The sequence below is a fragment of the Sabethes cyaneus genome, chromosome 3, assembly GCF_943734655.1.
Source record: "Sabethes cyaneus chromosome 3, idSabCyanKW18_F2, whole genome shotgun sequence".
Lineage (NCBI taxonomy): Eukaryota > Metazoa > Arthropoda > Insecta > Diptera > Culicidae > Sabethes > Sabethes cyaneus.
In genome coordinates, this window is record NC_071355.1 from 139,606,677 (window position 1) to 139,632,211 (window position 25,535).

Consider the following 25,535-nt stretch of genomic DNA (forward strand, 5'->3'; position numbering starts at 1 on the left):
AGCAAGATGGATCGATCAAGTGGAAGGCGACCTGCGGACCCTACGTAGACTACGTGGCTGGCGAATTGCGGCCATGGACCGAGTAGAATGGAGACGACTTCTTCGTACAGCAGAGGAAACCACGGCCTGGAGCTGATTAAGTAAGTAAGTAAGTAAGTAAGTAAGTAAGTAAGTAAGTAAGTACCCTAACCCGCTTAGGCGCGTCCGGCAGAAATCGAACAAAAATCTGGCAGCGAAAAACTTTTTCTGTCAGACATTCTGCCGATTCTGCCGGATTTCTGGCCGCAGTCACCCGTGAAAACTAGCAGAAATGACACATCCGACTCGGGCAGAAATTTCGCCTCGGTTTTTCTGCTGGATTTCTGTTCGATTTCTGCCAGAGGTTTCGAATAAAAACCGGTTTTGTACCAATTCAGCTTTTGCTCCTATTTTGGAGGGTGGCAGCAGCGGAATGTGGCAGCAAGAAGCGTGCAATAAACAGGTTAACAATTAAATTATACCTGCTTTATCATGTTCCATATTATTTTCTTACCTTTTGCCCGAAACTGCAAAACTGATGAACCGCTTTTCTCCTGCCTCAAAGTGTTACATTTGACATAAAGATAATCGGGCGAAAAATGAAGACTGGTTCTGTTCGATTTCTGCCAGGCATCCGAAATTTTCGTAAGCGGGAAGGGGCCTTCGTGTAAAGCGTTCGGGAAGTGAGCTGATGATGTAATTCAAGTCACGAAAACATGCATGTCATGACTTTCTGTCAGCCGGTTTAAAATGTCGACTAACATTTGAAAGGGGCGGATAAGCCAACTGTCAAACAGAACGAGTGAGAGTTCATTTTCCTATGCTGCTCCAGCAAAAAATAACTCTCACTCGTTCTGTTTGACAGTTGGCTCATACGCCCCTTTCAAATGTTGGTCGACAAATAATATTTAAATTGAACATTTATAGGTCTTTAGTCCAGACTTTGCATTTATAGGACTTTACTACAAACAATCGAATCGACATTCGACCCCGACGTCAAGTGCTCAAGTGTCAAAGAAGTTAAGAAAGTTTAGTCATCTCTCGATTGGATTTTATTTACTTATAAGTATCATTAAAAGAAAAATAGTGAATTGTCACGTTAATACTTAATAAGTAGCAATAATAAACGTGCATTGATTGATTGGTGCTTTTCGATATTAGACAGAACTATGTTCAAAAAGGCAAATAAATTATCACCACAACCCGCACCACCGTCAGTGGAGCAAATAATGGAAGATCTTGAAACATTTTGTGTCGAACGTCAACCAACAGAAAAAGTTCGATCTTTGGATAGCAGTGCCACTGAGGAGCCGGATATTGAGGATTGGTGGAAGGTGTTCCAAACGTACCTTGAAGACCATGAGCAATTTCACAGCATGAAAATTGATATTGAAAATTTAAAGAAGAAATTGTTAGCCACGCAAACTGAATTACAAGAAGCACGAGATAGTATTCAGCGTCAAATTGACGAGGATCTCGAAAAAATTAAGCTAACTATACAAAGCTGAGGAATCATTTAATTTAGAACACATTGTAAAATAGTATATACAGGAAAATAACAATTATCGTTTATATTATTTAAAATTCTTGATTGTTAATGATTCTATTGGTAATGCTGGACTTATCTTTGTAAATAAAAAAGCTTTTTTTCACAATATATCTCTACTGTATTACAAATAAAGTGGTCCTGGTATGAATCCGAAATTTGCAACTACTTTGCATAGCGAGCATTGCTTACTTCTGTTGAGGTTTCAACAATATTATAAACTATAATATGAATTGTAAACTCTATTTTTATCCTTATTAATACCAACACAGCCGCAATGAAGGATTCCTGGAAATAATTTTAATTATTTCTACTCATAGAAATATTTTAAATTCTTTTCTTGTCTGTATTGACGTTTGTAATATATCTGAAATATATTATAAATGTTAAATCGGCCAGGCCAACTGTGAAGTATTACCGCAAAGACGATTATATAAAATGAATCTTGTGTGAATAAATTATTCATACACAGATGGACAGATTTCCAAATCAACAGGGGAAGAAGAAACGGGGACGTCTCGTAGCAACCGCTTCTGATTATTTGTAATATTATTTTCGTTGGGAGTATTTAGCTAGTAAAGTTTATATAATACTCCGGACCTTCGGAGATGGGACATGTACATTTCCTTACTTGTCCTTGGTTAAAACCTAGGTTATAGCGCCTTTATTCGCTCTAATATAAATTGTAAACTCTCAGGATAAAACTTATAAATACTAATTTTTGTTAAATTTGTCTTTAGCTCTCTTAGTTATTTTATTTTAACATCGACTACGCCGTACAGACCTACTACCTTAAAACCAAATCCGCTCACTTTGACTCTATTTTGATTTATTCGACAGTACCGTCTTCTCAACCGAGCAACATTTGTAAAAATCCTGTATGGGACTTTTGTAGTATTAGTTATTATCACTACAATTTTTTCATACCGACTGGTGATTCACTTAATGGAAACTTTTTCGGCTTCGCAGTCGCAGTAAATAAGCAGAAAAAACGGTGTTTTTCTCTTCTACCAACGTTTCGAATAATATGTATTCTTTATCAAGGCTCGAGAATGGACCATTTCTTTGTCAAGTGGTTCATCATTGCACGGTCACTATATCATCGCATGTACATATTAGCAATATAATTTTCAAACACACTTCAAAACTAAAACTTTGAACTCGTAGCACTTTTTTGAAAAAACTCAACTTAGTTATTATCTATATTATAAATTTACTGAATAAAGTTTGGCTGTATCTTTTGTAGTTACGGAGCAACAATGCTAGTAGGGTCTATTTCTAATTCCCGCCGTAGTAAGTAAAGTCATTCTAATTTTCATCATTTGTTGGATAGATTTAATGAATACTCCAAAAGTTCTTGTGTATTTTAATTCAATTATATTCAACATATTTTAATTATTCAAACTTTCGGATACAATGAGCTGTCGTCGTCATATCGGTTCACTGGTGGTTAAGCTACATACTACATAATGCTCTTGTCAACCAAACACTACTTACAAGTCAATAAGGCCCCGTACAGAGGGCATGTGACAGCGACGCGACGCGACTTCGCTCACATTTTTTTTTAATTGGGTAGCCCTGCTTCCGGCGGAAAAGAGCTGCGTATTTAAATGAATGTGAGCGAGGTCGCGTCGCGTCGCTGTCGTGTGCACTTTGTGCGGGGCCTAATGGCTTAAGGTAGAATACGAACGCTATGGATTACACAACCAGCAATTCGATCAGTCATACCTCCGGTTGTACAGCAGAAGGAATGCGTTCTGATCTTTTTCTACATTTTCGTTTCGATCAAGTTTCCTTTACCGTTTGGAGCAGCGAACGATTGCAAAACAGTCAAATGACTGGCAACAGCAACCACGCTATTGTATGATTCAACATGATTCAAACACCATCCGAACACAAACGAACATTTTGCTTATATCGGACCGACGCCGGGCGACAAACTGGGTAAACGATTTGTAGATAAAAAGAGAAACAAAAAAATACGTCACCCCATGTTCCCAGTCAGTTTACAAGTTTTTAATTTGAGTATTTTAATAATATATCCAAAGAATTTAGCCATGAAATTGATTTTAAAAATTCTAAAATCTACGGGAAATGGAAAACTTATTTTGAGATTATCAAACAAAGATTTTCTAGCCTCTGCAAGTGGTTTTGATTATTTTACAGCTGATAATGGCTTCGAGGTATGACGTCGGCCTAATAAGCCAGTCGCACGATTATCCGCAGCATTATGGAGAATCCGAATCATTATGGAGTACGCATTCCATGTTTGAGCCTCTTTTCGTTTTCACGAAACGCACACCCTTGCGATTCAGAAATTTTTTTCCCTATGTTCCTTGCTTGCCCGTTTAGACCTTTAGACCCAATTGAAAAGGATACTATAGTACTACAGGCCGGCAGACCTATAGGGAAATAAAGAAACCCATAGAGATAGAGATGATTTCTTATGAGAGTCTGTCCCCCACAGTGACCAGGAACTTGCACCGGCGGGTCTTTGTTCTTGATGATCCGTCTGTGTTGTATAAACATCCAAAAATCAAAGTTTTTCAAATGTTACCAACAAATGTACAGATGACGTTTATTATGACTCGTCCATTTGGTCTAGCGCCTTATTGTTTTATCTCTGAGGTGGTTATAACCTATAGGTTTAACGTCTATAATTATAATTCGTGTCTTCAAAACACAAAACATTCCTTTGGATAAGCAGTAAATACGGGTAAACGGTTTTCAGGAAAGTGATACATTCTGAAAAATAGGTGTCGGGTAAATCTCGGGGTAAATATCCTTCGGGGAAATGATTTTCTGGAAAATGTTGTTCAACTGCTTGTGAACGAAACTGTGCACTAAGGCACCAAGTATTACTAAAATAGTCGGGTCATCATTGTTTGCCAATTAATAAGCAGAAATTAAAGAATTATGATTTCTTTATGCTAAATTTTAGTAATTATAATTAACAAAATCATTGAACAACTGAAAACGACCAAAAAGATATCCTGGAATAAAAAAAGAATTGGATTACTAAACACTGTAAACACTGTATAGCTGAAAATGTAAAAATGTGATGTAAAAATAAACTCAAAATAGAATTTTTGGGATGTATGCAATTTGTTCTTTAGTGATTTGTAAAAAAATTAAATCCCCTTGCCCAGTCAACTATTTTTATTCAATTCAATTTTTCGTCTGTTTACGAAAACGACGAAAACATCTACTTCTTCCACAATGACACATCCAGTCACCACTGAATGTAACACAACGTTACTGTTATGTAACATAGTCACAGAAGTTACATGATAAAGTTACAAAGTAATCAAAATTTAACGTTATCATAGAAAGATAGTAACATTATTACGTTAAGATGTTAGCTGTGCATGATTTAACAGAAACATTTAGTTTGTAATGTTACAAAAATATTTTTTTGTAAATTATTATTACACCGTAATTACCGTGCATTTTACACATGCTAAAGTGACGTTTATTAAGTAATAAACGATACAATCAATTCGGGTGTAGTGGTTAGCATTCACGCCTCTCACGCCGAGGATTCGGGTTCAAATCCCAACCCCGCAGAGGTCACGAATGACACCCAAGTTGCTAAAGTGACTATAATCAAACAAAAAAAGATACACTATAGTATCTGTGTAAGTAAATTACGAGTAAAAATTGCTACTAGGTATATATATATATATACTTTATAAATTGAAAAACGGCAGCGTTTTTGGTCAAACCCACAGGAAAAGTCGACATTTTTATATATAGTGTAGTTTGCTATAAAAGTTTTTTTGTTGCTGCATTACTAACCTCAGTTGAAGTCCGCTTAGATGATATTATTTAGAAAATAAAACAAATTTGGACATCTTTGAAAGCAAGGTGCCTTCATTCGTACAATTCAGCGATTTCAAAGTTTAATCACAATGCTTTTTGCACCAAAATGCATTTAATATAAAAATTACTGCGAAATTGGAAAGTTCTTTTTAAGTTTATAGTTGGATAATTGTTTTTTTTTTTCAGGCTTACATTTATTTTAACGGAGAAAATGCCTAATTCTTATTTGGTAACGTTCAAGTGTTTTAACAGTAGGAGTTTTTTAATACTTATTTTATCTTACTTTCAATTATATGGGTAAACATGACCAGCAACTGGTGCAAGCCATTTGAATGGGTAGCCTGTAAAATTTGAAGAATTCATAAAATATAGTTAAAGATCTACGCCTAAACGCGTCAAAGCATTTGTGAGGAGTGAGAGTGGTGCACGCAAAAACGCAATTCCAAAAATGTCCAAACTGGATTCTTCATCACTTCCACCATATGAATTAGTATTCGATAGTTACAAATCATCAACGCAAACATATCGAGATATTTTCTAGGTCATGATTTTACCATACAGTATTATTCAAGTGTATTAGAACATTATACGAATGATATTTATGTCAAATAATTCAACACCAGCAGCAACAAAGGCATTACCTCCAATAGGACATCACAGGTTATGTCATCAGAAACTGTTTTATTTTCTAAATGTATACTTTCGTTAAATTCAAATTATCAATAGCATTTTACAACACACTGATGCATGGATGTACTTTTATCAGATTATTCAGTATGCATATTGGAAATGTGGATCTGTTAGGGTTGCACAGCAACTGCATGGATATCCTATAAAATATAGCAACAAAGAATATGTGTTTATGTTGTTGTGTAACAGTGAAAAGCAATTATTATTATTAGAAATGTTGCGCCGTTGCGGCTATGTTGTGGAAATTCGACAGGTCTGTAAAATACAGTATAACCGAAACCTTATGTGCTGTGTTGAATCCTTAGGCAGTCGTAACTCCGCAACCATACTTCTAACATCACATACTATACAATTCTATACCTTGAACAATAGTTTTGTCGTTTATTCGTAAAAGTATTAACCACAAAAAGAGGTAAATATTAATATTGTCAATTGCAAGGAAAATTGTACCATCCAAAGTGCGATATCGCTCATAAAAGTGCTATTTTGCATTAAATCGTTTCGGTATCTTCGACGCACTTGTTCGTTATCTTCCAAGCAATCAGTGCGCCGAAGAGACCGAAACGATTTAAACTAAAATAGCACTTTTATGAGCGATTGCGCACTTATTGTTTGGACAATTTTTCTTGCAATTGACAATAACAATTGATGAAATATTTTCTATAAACAATAACACCTAGCGAGATATGATTTGCTGAAACAAAAGAGGTACTGAAATTTATTAAGGAAGTCATACCTTCTTAGGGGGAAATGCAAATTCATAGGGTGGCCACCACTCTGACTCATAGTGATGGAACGAACTGATTATGCAAACTGCAAATCGGAGTATACCACAATAGATCTAACTAATGGTCGCAGTGGTTCAGGCTCCCATAAAAAAAATAAACAATAACATCCTTTTTCAGATTCCATCTCGTTGGAATATTTAACTACCATCAATGATGGTCCATCATACCATCATTATTTGTTTTCTTTACACTTTCCGAAGATAGAAATTGACATCGATTGGCACCGGAGTTATGGCGTATCAATCCGCGTTTAATTCCATAATAAACAAAATGTGCCAAATAATTCAATATTCTACTACCTATAATCTTTAACGAGAAATTAGCCCTCATCATGTATTCATGACTACCCTGATTGCTTTGAGTGTGTTAGTAAATAGGTCTTAATGGCTCTTTAGTTGCAATTTTTTAAATGTAGTACAGTAGATTCGCTAGGATAAATGTTTATTTGTCTCACATTATCGATAATCTTTAATATGCAACTCAGTTCCATCGACAAAAATGCTTTTCTGATGAAAAAACTGCTTATGAGCACATGCCCTTCAACATCATCTCAGCATAAAACATAAAGCATAAAACACACACACAACACTAGCCTCATCGCGTATCGCATTTTCCTTGCATATTTTAAACAAAACCGGGCCTTCACTTCACTTGAAAAGCAGTAGTTGGAAACATTTAATTGTAGCACTTCAATATCTGGCTCACTTTCTGTCAATATATCTCCGCAGCTGGCAAAAATTTACAAAATATAAAAGCACACGAGCAGCTAATCTACATTTGCGCATGCAAAAGACACTCTGCATGCACTATGAAAAATATGTATGTACAACTGGCGTAAAAACTTGCGCAGTTTTCATCCACCGAACTTTTCACCAAAAATTTGCATTTTAACGACTTTTACTCATATAAGCCATTCCATATAAAAATCTGGCAGGTTTTATTTACTTTATTCTTAAACATAAGACGAAATGCATGCCGACTGCAAACCAGATGATTCCAAAATCATTCCGGTATTGTCAATTGCAAGGAAAATTGTACCATCCAAAGTGCGATATCGCTCATAAAAGTGCTATTTTGCATTAAATCGTTTCGGTCTCTTCGGTGCACTTATTGCTTGGAATATAACGAAAAAGTGCGCCGAAGATACCGAAACGATTTAATGCAAAATAGCACTTTTATGAGCCATATCGCACTTTGCATGGTACAATTTTCCTTGCAATCAGCAATATTCTTTCTTTTGTCTCTTGCTCGTAGTAACACAGTGGTGCCATACAAAATATTAAGATTGTGGCTTTTTCGACATGTAGTAAAGAAATCTAACGGAAGATATGGCAACATTACGTTGGGTAAAGAATACAGGCGAATTTTGTGTTAAGCTCTCGCGTGACTTTAGCTGAAATGTTCATCATATGTTATACAATACTCCCGTTTTTTAATAACATTTCTCGTCAAACTGCATGTATACACACAATGCGTTTGGTTATTTGTCGCTTACAGTTTCTATTCTATTCGCAAAACAATACAAATATAAAATGATGATATCTTAATGATCACTAATTTCACCTTAAATACACTCTTGCGTTAGGAGTCGCCATGAGCAACAATTTTTTCTAGGCGAATTCGTTTTTGTTTTACCATTTTTTTGAGATAGGTATACTTGGAATAGTATTTCCCTAGTTCCCAGCTATACTATATGCCAGTGATTTGGTTGACTTGTTTTTAAGCGATTTTTGCGAGATTTCATGATCGCTGAACGCTGGAATGTGTCGTTTGTTGATTGAGACTTTGTTTTTGATTTGTTTTTGTTCATTAACGAAAGTATTGCAATTTTGTTTGTTGTGGTTACTACTCAGGTAATCAACCAACTACTTAACAATGAGTCAAATCGACCATAATAATCTCGATGACATGCTATTTGCTAAGTAAGCCATTAATTTCCCCTGTGGAATTAGTTGCTTCGATCCTCGAAAACGCGTGGACGCTACTCCGTCAGAGATGTCGCTAGGTGAAAAAAGCACTAAATGCGCGAAAGACAAAAAAGAGATTGGAAAAACTATCTGAGTACTGCAACAAGGAAGAATTGAACGAAGGATCGATGAGCGCGGAACAAGTTGACCATTACTCCTGTGCAAAAAAAAACGCAAAAGGAGAAGAGAGATCGTAAAGAAGTAAAACCGGAACCTGACATGTGAAACGAGGAGAAGGGAAATCTGATAAAAAACGAGTGTCGGTAGTCGACAGGTGGAACCAGTTCTTCGATGAGCACCTCAATAGTGATATAAAAAGGTAGTGAAATGGAAGTAACATGCGAAGACTGTGAATGTCTCTAACTGATAGTAGCATTCCAGCCCCCGATCTGGGGGAGACCCGGTGAGACATCATATAGCAAAGCCATGGGTATAAACGTCCTTCAGAACTTGACCCTTCTTGGATCGATGGATTTCGCAGCCGGTTATTAGAGTACAGGAAAATTACGAGGTTAGTGCAAAGATCCTATTAACTCTATAGCAGTACCGCCCAGTCGAGATTCGAACATACGACGACTGGCTTGTTAGGCCAGCGTCGTACTCCCGAGCTAAATGGGCGGTAGAGAACAATATCGGAGGAATAGGTCGAAGGATTGTTTTGTCCTATCTGCAAAAAGGTGTATAGGTTCAATTGCTGTAATTACCGTGGCTCTTTACTCTGATCAACTCCGCCTTATAAGGCTCAAGAGAAAATAACGTTTGCCTCGTGGATAATGACTATTGACAGCGCTGAACTTGAATCGAAGGACTTTCAAGAAGTTAATTTTTTCCCTTTATCTTTGTAGTTAAAAGGATTATTAAGTTTTCAAATAATTTTAACGAAATTCTTCATTAGTACCCTAACCCCGGGGAAGATCGCTGCGTCGTCGCTACGCCTAATTAAGCTTGAGATACAATTGGATGTCTCCTTCGTCTGTTATTGTTACTCGTTGCTTTGACACAAAGAGCCCTTTATATTCTCAGGCAATACGTTACATTAGTAGTGGTGATGATTTCAAATAATCTTTTTAGGAAGTGCCTTCAGTATGTATTTGCATAGCCATTATAGCAAAAGAATATAGTGCGAAATGCAACGCCCAAGTATATCAGAATAGCTCAAAAGTATACTAGTCCCGGTAGTGAGTCCAAATAGAAAAACAATAATATATTTTCGTCGAAATTATTGCACGAAAGCGTTATATTTTATTCCTGAGTTATGGCTGTATCGTTAGCTTTCTGAACCAAACTAAAAGACCAAACTGAATAGCCAAATAAGAAAACAATATTTTAAATTTTTCCAGGATTAGAAAATAGTTTTTCAACTTTTTTGAACAGAAAGACGTGCAATTATAGCACCACTGTGGACAATTTAGACAAAATCTTTTTATTGGATAGTTGAAAAAGTTTACTTACATTTCTATAAAAAAATTTACTCTACCATTCATGGATCCGAGATTAATATCTCGGATAATATTTGGAGTTAATAAGTGTTCTGTTCAAAAAAATCGAGCTTTACGGCTATAATTCTATAACAACAGAAAACGCCGTCATTAAAAGATAATAAATTGTAAAAACAACAATCCGAACAATTCTATTAAAACAAAGTATATGGTGGCTGGTAGAGTGCGTGGTAGCCCTTCGGGTGTTGGAACTGCGCGGTGGTGTTAGATGGCGATACTTTGGAAGTGGTCGACGAATTTGATTACCTTGGTACGTTAGTGACATGTGACAACGATGTGAGTCGTAAAGTAAAAAGGCGGATAGCGGCTGCCAACAGGGACTTCTGCGGATTACGTAGCCAGCTGAGGTCAACTCCTCACAAAACTAGCGCTCTATAAGACGCTAATTCTTTCGATGATTCTACCGCCACGAAGCGCGGACGTTGAAAGTCAGCGACCAACCTCTTTGCGTTTTCGAGCGTAAGATCCGCGTAGGATCAATTCTTGGCGGCATATTAAACGAAGGAGAGTGGCGCAGGCACATGACTCATGAAATATACTAAGTATACAAAGATGCGTATATTGTAAAGCGAATAAAACACGGCAAGCAATGGGCTGCCCACGTAGCAAGGATGCCGGGTGCGAGACCAACGAAAACAATATTTTGCAGAAGACCCGACAGAGGCCAACGACTTCGAGTCAGGCCCCGTTGGATGAGCGCTGTTGACGTGGTTACTAAACCAGCGGGTATTTGGGGAGACTGGAGAGCGGCAAGCCGACACAGAGAAACGTGGAGACGTCTCCTGAATTCGGCATGGATTCGATAAACGGATTGATATCGGAAAAGTAAAGTAAGTAAGTACCTTATGAACTGAAAAAAATATAGGCAACGCGTCAAAATGTTCGTTTTCATTTGTTATCACCAGACAGAAGTCTAAAGAGTGTACATTTAGTAGTTATACCATTTACTTTTGGTTGGTAAAACCTTTGATTGAATTGATAAGCAACCAGTTGGACGAAAATAATTTTATCCTTATTGTTACAGACAAACAAAACAGATTAGTGTCAATGTAAAATACCATTGTAGTGGCGATTAAATCAAATTTTAAACACGAGATGGTTATTTACCCAATTGTACGGCGTCCTTTGTGCACAGATAATAATAAATTGTGTAGCCCTTTGTTAATGTGTAAAGATTTGTGCAAATTAAGGAAAAAAGTGTGGTTTCGGAATTAATAGGCAAATAACTTTTACTGTAACAAGTATATTTAATCAAAGACATCAACTGCCTTATCGACTAATTATGCATATTTCACTACATATAATGATGTATTCAATACATTAATAGTTTTTATTGCAAAACTTCAGATCTAAAATCCTTGCAATTGTCTTCATTGATCCGCTTAACAATGAAATGAGCAAATGTTTAGAGGCGGATGGACGGAGTCAGTAGACTAAGTTTATTTTCAACATTTTACTTCATTCTTCAGGTGTATCACATGTCTTAACATTACTACAAAGTACTCAAAACTGAGTGAAGCGTACTGTTTGAATAAGTGGATTTTCAAAGTAATACACGATTATAAAAACTACATCTAACAATTTTACTGAGGCACCAATAAGCTTTACTGTACTAATTAAGTACGAAGTGATGAATCGTTTTTATTTCTATTTGAATTAAGTAATTTGTGCCTAATACTTTTTTACAGATTCTTTAGTTATCGCACGAATATAAAATGCATTTGAGTTGATCCCGTTGTTTACACATTAATTTCGTCGAATTTTGGCAGATGAATCAAAAGTATTGCGTTAATAATTAAGTAGCTGATCACCATACTAGTTAAACATGCAAATAGGTGTATGAGAAAGACAATAATACTAAGAATCAGTATCTTTAGCCTAGCCATACCACTCGGAAGCCGTCACCCAGTAAAATAAGCAACAAAGTTTAAACTTGCCTTGTGGTTTACATTTCAGATGATACTCAATATATTGACAGGGACACTGAAATTGGTGACAGTGTCGTGCCGGCTCAACGGATGTAACATCTATTAACCCTCGCATCGATTGGTTACCCCAGCGGGAGGCGTAGCGTAGTAACAGCAGTAGTCCACGTTCCTGTAACAAAGCGTGTTAAAAGCTTTCTGCTTAACTATCCGATACAGATTCACTGGACATGACGCACGGTTATCCAGTTTTTGTAAGATCTTTCCTTATGATATGCTAAAATCTAGAAGTTTACTTCTATTCGTGTATAGTATCCATCACCCATTTATTTTAGGTTAGCTTAATAATAAGCTTGTTATAGGCACAGTATGTTAACATGTTTGTACTAATTGTTAGTGAGAATATGGGTGAGTCGAGTCTCGTGTTACGTTTATACAGTATGCTTCACGTTTGATATTACAATTTTGTTTCCGTTTTGGCGTTTTTGACTGAGTTCTATCTTTTCTAAAGCATTTTGTAATGCATATGGCGGATTAGAACTGGAACCCTATTCTTTGCAGTCGAAGTCGAAGTGAAGCACAGCAAACACGTGGATCTTCTTTCGGTTTCTTATGTAGCAGAACTTCTTCAGCATACTGACAAGGACAGTACGCAGTCGGAATGTGTCTTGGAGCAGACACGATACCGTTTTCTTCGATGGTCCAATCCAAACGTCGTCTAAGGTAGTCCTTACCCCAGCGTTGCAAATAGCGTAGAAATATTTCCTCAGCTCTTCCCTAAAGTTTATCAATATAATATAGGTATATACACGATCTATCATTTGTCCTAACTATAGATAACTTAACCATTATTGAACCCATGAAATGATGACTAGCAAAATAACTTATAAAAAAACATACCTGTTTTCTAGACAATCTGGTCGTATTGGCTCCTTGGATAACAATATCGTTAGTGGTAACATCAAGTCGACTCTCCCAGCCAGGTTCAATAGTATTTCCGTTCTGCTCACTCCGCTCGATGAATTCGTTCAGGTAGCTGATGCACTGCGATGGTTCAAAATACATGAAACATAGATTCACCTTGTGACAGGAAATGTGTCCTCTATCATCCAGTACTAGCAGTATTTTGTGGCGTATCAACTGTTTGTTTACTCTAGCCATGCATCGTTCGAGGCCTCGGGCCAAACGCAGTTTAACCCACATGCATAAGAAAATGGCGGCTGCATTGAGAAACAGCCAGCCAACGCCAAGCGAAAACAATGTGATTCCATATAGACCGGAAAATAATAGACCAAGTAGTACAATAAAGGCGAAAAGTATCCAAACAACCAGTACGCGCTTGTAGCATATATTGTACATAGTGAAACGGTAATCATTAACTAATGTTTCCATAGCGTGGACATACTCCTCGACAGTTAACTGAAATAATTCTAGCAATTGTTTATAATTCAACGCTTGGCTAACTGTAACAAACTTACCGTCAAGCCTTGAGCCATCAATTCCTCTGGAACAAGCTCTGGTCGAAAGACCGCAGGAGTTATCCATGGCCAACGGGTGTTGGTCGGAAGCAACGTAACAATAACATCCCCATTTGCTGGAAAGATCAAAGTATATCAATTTTAAACCACCGTTGCTTTTGTAAAACAAGTCCGTGCATACCAAATCCTTCACGTACACGACCGGTGGACAGTTCGATGGTGCGCATTGACTGAATAGGTTGAACGACATTGACTGACTGTTTCGGAATGTCTATTACTGCAGGCTGCGAGGTTTTTGTAACGCCACTTGCTGAGCTTGTGACCACTGGAGCGGGTGTCCCGCCGGAAGTAGGATTTTTGGTGGTTTGTTTTGGCGTAGAAGGAAACCTTGAATCGACTGTGACGTGGACCGTTTCGGTGGGCAAAACTGCCGGCGTAACATCGTCTTTTGCAGGGCCGGTCGGTACATTGGGCTGCTGGTTTGATGCAGTCTGTGGATGTAAATTGGTGTTAGGTTTGGTTCTACTCTAGTTACCTAATTATATTTCATATTCCAACTTTTATTCATTCGCTACGTCTCCCAGGAATAAAATGAAAGCCGTTTTATCACCTTTAGGCAACCGCAAAGTGTATTAACGTTTATGGCTGTTTAGACGTGAATTGTTCAGAAGAAAGACCCATAAAAAAAACCTAATGTTTATTAGAGCTTTTGGAATACTCTCCCTTGCTCAGTGATCGTTTGCATGCGAGACTCGTGCGTCAAAAGTAAAATGTCATTGTCATATCAGTTCGTCAGTGGTATTAGAGCATTGAGAAGAGAGCTTGAATAGAATTTTCTTTTCACTCCAAATCAAGGCAAGACTGGTGAATCGATACTGTCGCACATCTGGCTACCATAATTTTTTATGGTTTTCAGTATGCTAATGCAACACTGATACAGCGTTGAACGTGCGAATGGCTAGGCTGGTTCCCGCCAAAGGCACTATAATAGCTCTTGGAGTCGCAAAAAGAGGCCTGAACTTCAGCAGGGCACTAGCAATAAGTGTAGCGAAATACAGAATAAGAGGCGCAATACGAATCCACGATCGAAGTCTTGCAAGCGCATCAGACCCCTTGTTGCCGTCAATTCCACTTCGAGGTCTAATGCTAATCTATCAAGCCAGTCGTCATATGTTCGAATATCGGTTGGGCGGTGCTACAATAGAGAATCGGTAGGATCGTTGCATTAGCCCGTAATTGTCTTGTACTTTAATAACCGGCTGCGAAGTCTGTCGCTAGTGAAGGGTCAAGTCTTAAAGATGTTTATACTTTAAGCTTAGTTTTTTTACTGCCGGAAATGTTGCATATACCAATTTAAATTTCTATAGTTTCTGTGCAGAACATTATAGATTTGCTTGTATTTCAGCTTGGAACACAGTGGCTGTGTCTATTCCTGGACCAGTTACTTTTGCTCCCACTTGATTCTATATTCTTGAATCATCATTCCGGATACTCTATCCAAACGCACTACCATCTAACACTCTAACGGGTGTTTGGAGCTCCAGAGCCACATATGTAAATTTATGTGAATTGATAATATTTAAATGGACCGGATCTTCCTTCAAAAGAGTCTTGTCTTCTCTGCTTCTTATCAAACATACTAGACCACTAGTCGCAATTGCAATTAGCCGCTTTAAGATTTCGTCTGCCTGATTTATAGCTCTCGAAGATTTCCAAATTTACCAAAGTCTTTGTTTACAAATTTTTCGATGGCAGAACTGTTCAAGAAAGCGAAAAGATCCTCGTATTCCGATTGTTTTTCTTTGATTCGTTCTTTAAAAGCTTTGAATAGTTTGATAGTAATATGAGCCAAATTTGCAGCGAAGTTTGTTCCAGAGCGGCTTAAACAAGTTCAAAAGCTTCATTAATTGGATTGACCGTTTCAAACTCTTTATCACTAGTTGTGTTTCGCGTAACCTTTCACAATTCTTTAACAGTGCTTTAGCATCTCTTTAGCATCAATTGCAAGCTGGTCGAAAACTGGTATATATTTTTGAAGCAAAGTTTTCAAAAATATCGAAAGAAGAAAAATACCGAAAATACCGGTTTTCTTTTTCTTGGTCACTTTTTATCTTGGACAGAAAAAATAGAAATTGCAAGAAATAAAAGGTATGTGAAAAGGTCATTCCAGGCTGAGGAGCAAACAAAGAATATATATGGAGAAATATGACCTTGAGCCTTTTCATTAATTTTTACTGAAAACCAACGTTTTAATTAATATTATCACACAATTGTTACTTCTTCTATGAATTGAATGGTATGCAAACCATCAAAATCTGTTCAGAATTGGTTGACATATTAACGTTCAAATTCTGTCATTCTTTCGTGACGCTAATCTGAATCTAAAAGTTGGATTAACACCAAGCACAGGCACAAATCTTCCACACGTTTGTGAGGAACGTGCTGCTCGAGTCACGGATGCTGATACCTAATACCTGACAGATTGTACAAAAGACACTATTCGGTGCAGGTTGCACTTTGCAACTTCTAGAATTGTTTGTTTGTTTATTGCATAACTTTCAGCGCTTGCAAACTAAAGTATATTTATACATTTTACAATCATTTTTCATCAAAAACTGCATATATATGTGTATTTAATCTTGCTGTCCTTATCTCCTTTTCATTCGTGTACTTTTTCCTGGAAATATTTTCCACTTTAATGTCACTTTCCTCTACTTCGTTGACTAGCTAATGCCCATCGCAAATATTGTAGTAAATCTGCCAGGCATATTATTTCTGCATAACAAACATGCCTACAGTTTAAAAGAATGTTTCTCTACTAACGAATCAATCAATGAAGCAGAAAAAATTAGCACGTGACAATAACTCAACCTTCACTTCACTAGGTTCACTTTGAATTTCGATATTTCAAAATATTTGATTATACCAGAACAATCGTGTTTCTGTATGCTCACTGTACACTTCCAAATTATAAACGCAACCATCCAGCTAAAACATTTACGATGCACTGCCATATGAGCAAAAGTACTTACCTTTTTGCCGCCTTCGTCATCATCGAATTTTACCCAATTCGAGGTGCCACTATTCTCCTTATCTGTTATCCTGCTGCTATCTACAGACAGGGAGGTTTCCTGAATATTGGAGCTCTTATTTTGCGACTCCATAGATATTGCTACTCCATTGTTATGCTGCTCGTCACCATTAGTCACTACACTGCGGTCAGTTTCATCGCTGGCCTTACCCGAACTCATCTCTTCGAAATAAAAACACTCGTTTTCAAACTACACCTCAGAACGACCGGATGTAGATTACACACCCCAACCCAGTGTAGTGTTTCGGTATTCAGGCACTTGGAATCTGTTCACCTGCAACGATCAGAGAAAAATTCTTTCTGAATACTAATTGGATTTAATTTGTATACGTGGAGCATACCTGTTTGATATCTGGCACTTACTTGCGGAATAAAGCTGGCATAGCGACTCATCACGTCAAGAGCAGAGTCTCACCTAAACTGCGAATGGAATGAACATTTTCATGAATTAAAGTACCTATACATGTATAACTCATCGTTTGGATCTGGAGAAGTGGGACAATAAGATACCTGTGCTATGCACACGCCATCGAGAATAGCACTGGAGAATGAGAGGGCAAGGTACGAACAGGTTTAGTGTTGATGTTTTCTACCTCGCACACACAGGTGAGCCGTTCAAAAGTATGCTATTGTATGGATTATGTTATGACTGCGGATTTATAGGCTCGAGTACAGAAAGTGGTCGTTAATGCAAAGAATGTTTATCTAATTCGGAAATAGTTATTGATGTGCCCGTCAGAGCCGTCGCCAAGTCTGCGGCATACTTTGTATTCATTGATTGAACCAGTTATAATCACAAACATAGTTTATCCACGAAACTTAGAGAACAGATGCTCCATTAATGGTCATTGATGTAGCTTCTTTCTTCCATATTCAATGTGTAATAACTTGCAATTGAAGCTGGAGTACCTACCCATGCAAACCTGTTGCAAAGGTGTTATTATTTATTCTTATTTAATATATCAGTAAATCTTTTTTATTGATATAGAAGAGATGGATTTTGCGCCAACTTGTTTATAGAATTGGAAGAAACCTCAAACAACGATAAGAATTTTACTGCCACATACTTTGCCAAAATTCATGTTAACTAGTACCTGTTGTTTTTAAAGCTTTCAACAGAGTAACTTTTCAGAATTGGTTTTTCAGTTTTCTTTGCAGTCAAACTGCGTATTACAACGAACCTTCTTTTCCTTCTGCTTTCGACATTTCGATCTTTATTAAAAACATTCGTTTTAATAAGGAATTTGATTGAAAGTCGAAAAAACATGTCTGTACCGTGCCTGTACTAGTACCGTGAAAGCACCAGTCGCCGCGCATGTTTAAGTCGCCGCGTAGGGTGCTGGATGGGTTCGTCCACGGCAGGTTTTCCAGATATATAGACAAGAAACCAGCATTATACCCATTTTGATGCGAATTACATTCAAACTAACCTGATATTGATATTTATGGATTGTCTCTTCGCTATCGAGGAAATTATTATGTTAGAAAATTACTATTTTTCACTATTTGTTAAAAAAATAGAAGGTTTTTCTACCAGTTTTGAGTATGACGAAGACAATATGCTGAACGCTCGGAGTATACTTGAAATTTTGAGCTGTGTTTCAAACTATTTCCACTTTTTTTAGTAGTTGGGTACCCAAGTAACAACGGTAGCTGAATTGCAAGAGCAATGGCTGTTTACGGGTTGGTTTAAGGCGATCAAAGCTGCATAAAGTAAACACTTAAATGGTGTTTAAATAAGCGATGTTTAAGCTACTTTAAGTTTTTCAAACCAGTTCTCTCCCAAAAGCTGATAAACAAGCTTAATAGCGGATTTTTCTGCTAAACAATCTGCTTCTCAACAGCCATAAACATCAAACCGTTTTACGGCTGCTTAAAGGTGTTAAAATGTAGAGTGGAAGCTTTCATTAGGCTCACAGCTTTCAAACTACTTTAGGGCTGCTTAAAGGTGTTAAAGTGGCTTTACAAACTTCTACCAAATTTTTTTTCGGCTCACAGCACACTTACTGTCAGATCATAGAATTTCGCAATTCGGCTGACAGCAAAAGCTTATCTGTTATCGACATTATCGACTGCTTCACGCTAGGCGGGCTAGGCTTCAGGTGTAAAGATATTCTCACTGTCTGTTCTACATGTTGACGATACCTTTATTTTGTGTTGTGCAACGTATTGCAATCTAAACTGGTAACACTGTTGTAGCATTTTTCATTCCTTTTATTATACCCTTTGCGAATACATGTTTGTCGTGCTTATCAACCCGTTTCGTAGCCATTTTCGAAATATAATTTCACCCACGAGAAATACGTGCATTCAATGCAAACTTAGCCAACAGAATGAGAATCGTCTCCCTATTTAATTGTTAGCAACCTTTAGCTGCTCTTCTAACTCAAAGCCGAATTGCTTCTCTTAATCACCCGTTCCCCGAACGCTCCGAAGAACCAACGATACCGACCGATTCTCTTCCGCTCATACAATTTCTCTCCCGCCAATAACATCGTTAGAGAATATTCAGTAATCGGACAAGCCATCTTTATTGATGGCAATACGTTACTGGCTTCCATCGATATAGTATGTGTGAAGTCGGCATCGGCTCCCGCCAAAGAGCGCTCGAGGCAAAACCAACTTGCGCAAGTCCTCAGTCACACTCACACACGCGCAGCTCTATAAGTGGACAAGAGTTCGCTCAATAGCGCCAACGCAAAAGCTACGACTTTTTATTCTCGCATATCATATTTGATCGGTTTCCACTCTTTCCTATCTGGAAAGGCTACCGTCTGCCTGTGTGCGTATGTACGCTTGAGACCTGTGACTCGAAGTATATAGCGGGCATACATATTTTGCGGATGCCAACTTTTATTAATACCTCGCTTATCTACTACAATACCCTTTACCTCTACTCTGCGCTGTAAACTTTAAATATTCGTTCGGTATTTTTAAATTCATTATAAAAGCAAAAAATTTATTAAGAAATATTTTAAATATATTACCGTATACTCACCAAAATGTCCAACAAATACCTTTAGAATTCCTTGTTCTTGTTATGTGTTCTTTTCTGTTCTTTCTTTGTTTTTTTTTTTTTTTTTTTTTTTTTGCATTAGGAGTCCAATTGCCCTAATCCACCATAAGAAGTCCAATTGCTCCTTTCACTCATAGGGAGTCCAATTGCTCCCCTCCATCGTAAGGAGTCCTACTGCTCCTTTCTATAAAGAGTCCAATTGCTCCTTTCGACCATAAAGAGTCCAATTGCTCCTTTCGACCATAAAGAGTCCAATTGCTCCTTTCATCCATAAAGAGTCCAATTGCTCCTTTCAACCATAAGAGTCCAATTGCTCCTTCAACCATAAGAGTCCAATTGCTCCTTCAACCATAAGGAGTCCAATTGCTCCTCTCGGCAATAGGGAATCCAATTGCTCCCTTCCTTCATGATGAGTCCAATTACTCCTTTCAACCATAAAGAGTCCAATTGCTCCTTCTAACTATAAGGAGTCCAATTGCTCCTCTCGACCATAGAGTCCAATTGCTCTCTTCCTTCATAAGGAGTCCCACTGCACCTTTTCGATAAGGCGTCCATTTGCTCGCTATTATTCTACGGAGTATAACGCTCTCTTCAGCTATAAGGAGTCCAATTGTTCTTTTTCACGATAGGGAGTCTAATTGCTCCTTTCAACCATAAAGAGTCCAATTACTCCTTACCGTAACCGTAAGGAGTCTAAATTACTGGTTTTTTTATTTTATAAGAAGTTAAAGTGAGTTATTGGTTATTTAGTGCAATCGAGTCATGAATTAATTAAATATATTTTATAGAATATGAATTGATTTTGCGAACGGCATCGTTTTCGCGTTGTTTGGGTTACAAATAATAATGAGAGCTACGATTTTATCTCCCTGTCCGGACGCGGCAAAGGTGTTAAAACTCGGCAGCAACCGATTATTGTTTGGTGCGGAGTGGAAATTACGCCGACCGTGTTGGATTCGACACATCGATCTATTTAAAACAAAGCTGCCAGACTGGTGCAGTATTTTGCTTACGAATGATTAAATTGAAACTTTCATTCTTTACTTTGCTTGTTTATTATTTAGCTGCGAAAATAGTAAAACTTCTGCGACCTTGCCATTTCCAGCACACCACAGACGACCTTCATAGCGTAATGGCGAATTGCTGTAAATTACGGCATTACGAAACAAAATACAGATGCCAGCGGTCCAGTGCCAGTCCAGGCAGAATCGTAATCGTGTTCCCAACCTTCCTTAACAAAACAGCAGCGTGTCCATGATGTAGTCGAAACAAATCATATCACATACACATGTGTATAAAGCTGCCTAGCGGAACCAGGGATGCCAGATTTTTGCAAAAAATAATCTGCATCTACCCGAAACTGTTCGAAATAATTCCCCAAATCTGCACCAACATGTATCACATGTAAGAACACAATTCTTTAATGCGCAACTTGAGTATCTATTGACTATCTAATATGAAATTCATACAAATATCGCCGGCTTTAGCATTGGGAGACGAATTGCACTACATTCGTAGTCCTACTTCAAGCCTGCGCCCGTGCCACTAGGCATGGACCCTTGTACTTTTTTTGCTTCATTTATCCAGTGGGAGTCCAATTGCTCCTTTATTTACTTTAGAATTACGCCTCTTTGATGTTTAACCAAATATATTGGACCGTATGCGTGAATCTCTTACTCATAGAACAGACTGCCTTTGATTCTCTTATCTGATTTACAAGTCATGAAATAATATAAATATTTCAGTATTCAATTACCGCTTCCTAATTCAATTATCCGTAATTATGTTTTAGGAGTCCAACTGCTCCTTATTTCGAGCCTTTACGCTTTATTTAACTTTTTTTGCTAACGGTAAATACACCTCACTTGTAAGTGTATTAAATGTATCCCTTTTATTTCCTTTATTAATTTACTTGGAAATAAAAATTCTATCAACGCGAAAAGGGTCAATGAAATATGCGAAACCATTTTTTTTATAGTTCCTCCTTGCGCAATATATAAACCGCATCAATTTTACCTGCAAGCAAACGTCCTGTTCCAAACCAATACATTCATAAATAAAACGTGTGTTTCACTAAATCGTCGTTGACTTCGTTTACCGCTTAAATCTGAAACTGCCTTTCACCTATAAACATAATTTTATATAAATTTCCCCCCGATACTAACACATCACTATCATCCACTTTATTTAAAACATCTAATGACCGCTCAACCATACGTTCCACCATAAGTCATCGCTTGCTCTTCGCTTCTGAAGCCATTTTTTTTTGCACTCTACCCCCCTGCATGTACATGACGATTCCGCTCATTCGGCAACAAATAAATTCAAGCGATTCGCTCATTCAATCGGTTTTTTTTTGCACATCATTTTCTTGTACAGGCATAATGATATATAATTTCCCCCGCAACTAATAATTCACTTTCCGCTACCATTCGCCATTTTTGTGTTTCAATCCGTTTTTTTTTTTTTTTTGTGCACCATTTTCTTTTATAAGTATAATTTTATATGAATTTCTCTCCCCGACACTAACACATCACTATCAACTACTTTATTTAAAACATCTAATGGCCGCTCAACCATACGTTCCGCTATAAATCATCGCTTGCTCTTCGCTTCGCTTCCGTAGCCATTTTCTTTTTTTTTTTGTTTTGCACTCTACCCCCCGCTTGTATTTGACAATTCCGCTCGTTCGGTAACAAATAAATCCAGGCAATTCGCTCGTTCAATCGGCTTTTTTTTTGCGCACCATTTTCTCGTACCGGCATAATTTTACATATTTTCCCCCACAACTTCATTTACATGTATATATCAACAGACACAGTTGCCCTAATGATAAAAGAGTCGTCTTAATAGTAAAATAATTTTTGTGCGTTGCACGTTACGGGACACATGATAGTCGAAAACGGCTGACACTCTGTTGAAAACTTTTTGCAAGCCTATAATTGCACTGTTAGCACCATAGTTAGTTCGTCGGTGCGGTAGACGTAGTGTTGGAACCATCCTTAAAGTTCTGGAGGGGGCGTTTATGTTTATCAACTGGAGGATGTCTGGGCAGTCGATACGGGCTGTTAAAACGTCTGCGACAGTCATTGCACGAGAGGTATCGCGGCGAAGCTGGAGTGTGTCGAGTCGGAGAAGTTGACAACGTTCCTCATAAGGAGTGACCTGCATAGGTTGTCTCCAAGGTAGAAGGCGTAGAGCATAGCGAACGAATCTACGTTGGATATTTTCGATCCGTAAAACAGCGTTGTTGTAGTGTGGATTCCACACTGACGAGCAATATTCGAGAGGAGATCGCACTAATGAGCAGTATAAGGCAGTAAGGCATTGTATGTTTCGGAATTCTCTTGTCATGCGAATAATTAGACCGAGCATTCTAGAGGCTCTAGACACAATGAATGACATGTGCTGTTTATAGGTGAGATGGCAGTCCAGTATTACGCCTAGGTCCTTCACGTGATCGACTCGTGGGATCGGAGTTGAATCAAGGCTGTAATCAAAGTTCAGCGGCTGCAGTTTCCTGGTAAACGTCACTACTGAGCATTTTGATGGGTTGAGTAGCATGCGGTTTAGTGCACACCAATGCGCGAAAATGTCCAGTTGTTTCTGGAGGAGATGGGCATCGCCGATGCAGTTGATTTTCGAGAATAACTTCAAGTCGTCTGCAAACGCCAGTCGCGGGCAGTCGAGCAAGTTATGTACATCATTAAAATAAAGCAAGAAGACCAGCGGACCCAGATGGCTAATAATAATAATAATAACTAATAATTCACTATCCGCTATCATTCGCCATTTTGGTTTTTCAATCGGTTTTTTTGCGCACCATTTTCTCGTACAGGCATAATTTTACATATTTTCCCCCACAACTAATGCACTATCCGCTATCATTCGCCATTTTGGGTTTTCAATCGGTTTTTTTTTGCGCACTATTTTCTCGTACAGGCATAATTTTACATATTTTCCCCCCGCAACTAATAATTCACTATCCGCTATCATTCGCCATTTTGGTTTTTCAATCAGTTTTTTTCCGCACCATTTTCTTCTACAAGCATAATTTTATATATTTCCCCCCGCAACTAATAATTCACTAACCGCTATCATTCACTTCAATTAAAACACCTGTGACCGTAGACCAACTTACCGGTCGGGAGCTTGTCCTGCGCCAATGTCGTGCTTATCAACCCGTTTCGTAGCCATTTTCGAAATATAATTTCACCCACGAGAAATACGTGCATTCAATGCAAACTTAGCCAACAGAATGAGAATCGTCTCCCTATTTAATTGTTAGCAACCTTTAGCTGCTCTTCTAACTCAAAGCCGAATTGCTTCTCTTAATCACCCGTTCCCCGAACGCTCCGAAGAACCAACGATACCGACCGATTCTCTTCCGCTCATACAATTTCTCTCCCGCCAATAACATCGTTAGAGAATATTCAGTAATCGGACAAGCCATCTTTATTGATGGCAATACGTTACTGGCTTCCATCGATATAGTATGTGTGAAGTCGGCATCGGCTCCCGCCAAAGAGCGCTCGAGGCAAAACCAACTTGCGCAAGTCCTCAGTCACACTCACACACGCGCAGCTCTATAAGTGGACAAGAGTTCGCTCAATAGCGCCAACGCAAAAGCTACGACTTTTTATTCTCGCATATCATATTTGATCGGTTTCCACTCTTTCCTATCTGGAAAGGCTACCGTCTGCCTGTGTGCGTATGTACGCTTGAGACCTGTGACTCGAAGTATATAGCGGGCATACATATTTTGCGGATGCCAACTTTTATTAATACCTCGCTTATCTACTACAATGTTGTCACAAATAAACCTTAAAGTTCGAATGTATTTCGTCGGTTTTATTTAGTTCCTGCGACAAATCCCACTGCTATTCCGCCTATACTGCAGATGCAAATGGGGCGGATCATACGGTGAGTGCTTATGGATCAAAAGATGGCGGGTTCAATTCCCGGAAAAAGACGTGCATTTTTAATTAGCTGGCTTACTTATACGAATTAAAGTTATTCGAAATTAAAAATATCGCGTTCGAAACATGTTTACAGCAAAATAAAAAAAGGCCGCGTTTGATTTTTTACATTTAAAGATAGATTTTTTTGGCTGCATAAAGGTTGATGAAGCGTTGATTAAGCGACTGGAAAAGCAGATTGCAAAACTATTGCTCGTTCTAAAAATAGAATTGACAGCATTGCGCAAATTGGCTATTTAAAAGCGCAAAAAAGTTTCTATTAAGCTTCATTGCAGCTTCGAAAGCAGCTATTAATTAGCCTGAAGCTTGATAAAATCACCAGATTTAGATGTTTAAGAGCTGAAAAAGGTTTTTATTTCTAAACCTAAACCATAGATCAGCCACAGGTTGAATAAAATCAGCTATAAAAGCGTTTGATCAGTCTGAAATTGTTACTTGGGTTACATAATTTATTGGAGCAAAATTAAAGCTGATTCAAATGATGATTGCAATCATTTTCGGTTCATGAACGATTGAGAAGATGAAAAGCAAAATAAAATCGGATCAGATTCGCTCAGTGGCAAACGTTTGTTTCGCTTTGTTAGGGTCAGAGAGTGAAAAAACAGAGTAGGAGTGAGTGCTTCAAAACTAATCCTCTTCAACAACCTCTTCGGCACGAGAAACATGGGGGTTCCACGTGCAGGATGGCTCGACCAGACCGAAAGTGATTTACAACT

The 25,535-nt window shown here is 37.9% G+C and overlaps 2 protein-coding genes across 7 annotated transcripts; one reads left to right on the plus strand and one right to left on the minus strand.

Annotated features, from left to right (window-relative positions):
* Positions 1-1,027: 1,027 nt before the first annotated feature.
* On the plus strand, positions 1,028-1,686 carry LOC128743587 (uncharacterized). The gene has a single exon (XM_053840189.1). The coding sequence runs from the start codon at positions 1,188-1,190 to the stop codon at positions 1,524-1,526; it is 339 nt and encodes a 112-aa protein (XP_053696164.1). The 5' UTR covers positions 1,028-1,187; the 3' UTR covers positions 1,527-1,686.
* A 2,779-nt stretch (positions 1,687-4,465) lies between these two features.
* LOC128741818 (uncharacterized) lies at positions 4,466-17,296 on the minus strand. 6 transcript variants are annotated; one of them, XM_053837887.1, is made up of 7 exons: positions 17,166-17,256; positions 16,766-17,098; positions 13,915-14,224; positions 13,734-13,849; positions 13,156-13,674; positions 12,268-12,427; positions 4,466-4,557 (listed from the first exon to the last, which is right to left on the minus strand). In XM_053837887.1, the coding sequence occupies exons 2-7, from the start codon at positions 16,982-16,984 to the stop codon at positions 4,502-4,504; spliced, it is 1,380 nt and encodes a 459-aa protein (XP_053693862.1). In that variant the 5' UTR covers positions 16,985-17,098; positions 17,166-17,256; the 3' UTR covers positions 4,466-4,501. The 6 variants fall into 6 exon arrangements, with proteins under 6 accessions (XP_053693862.1, XP_053693861.1, XP_053693860.1 ...); XM_053837886.1 differs by lacking the exon at positions 4,466-4,557 and adding an exon at positions 5,571-5,727; XM_053837885.1 differs by lacking the exon at positions 4,466-4,557 and adding an exon at positions 5,740-6,216.
* Positions 17,297-25,535: the final 8,239 nt, after the last annotated feature.

Excerpts from the sequence above, each read along its gene's own strand:
- LOC128743587 (XM_053840189.1), top strand. The coding sequence starts at position 1,188 with ATGTTCAAAAAGGCAAATAAATTATCACCACAACCCGCACCACCGTCA.
- LOC128741818 (XM_053837882.1), bottom strand. The coding sequence starts at position 16,984 with ATGAGTTCGGGTAAGGCCAGCGATGAAACTGACCGCAGTGTAGTGACT. Across the intron at positions 14,225-16,765 it reads ATGACGAAGGCGGCAAAAAG|ACTGCATCAAACCAGCAGCC; the intron begins GTAAGTACTTTT and ends TTACATCCACAG. Across the intron at positions 13,033-13,155 it reads CCAGATTGTCTAGAAAACAG|GGAAGAGCTGAGGAAATATT; the intron begins GTATGTTTTTTT and ends GATAAACTTTAG.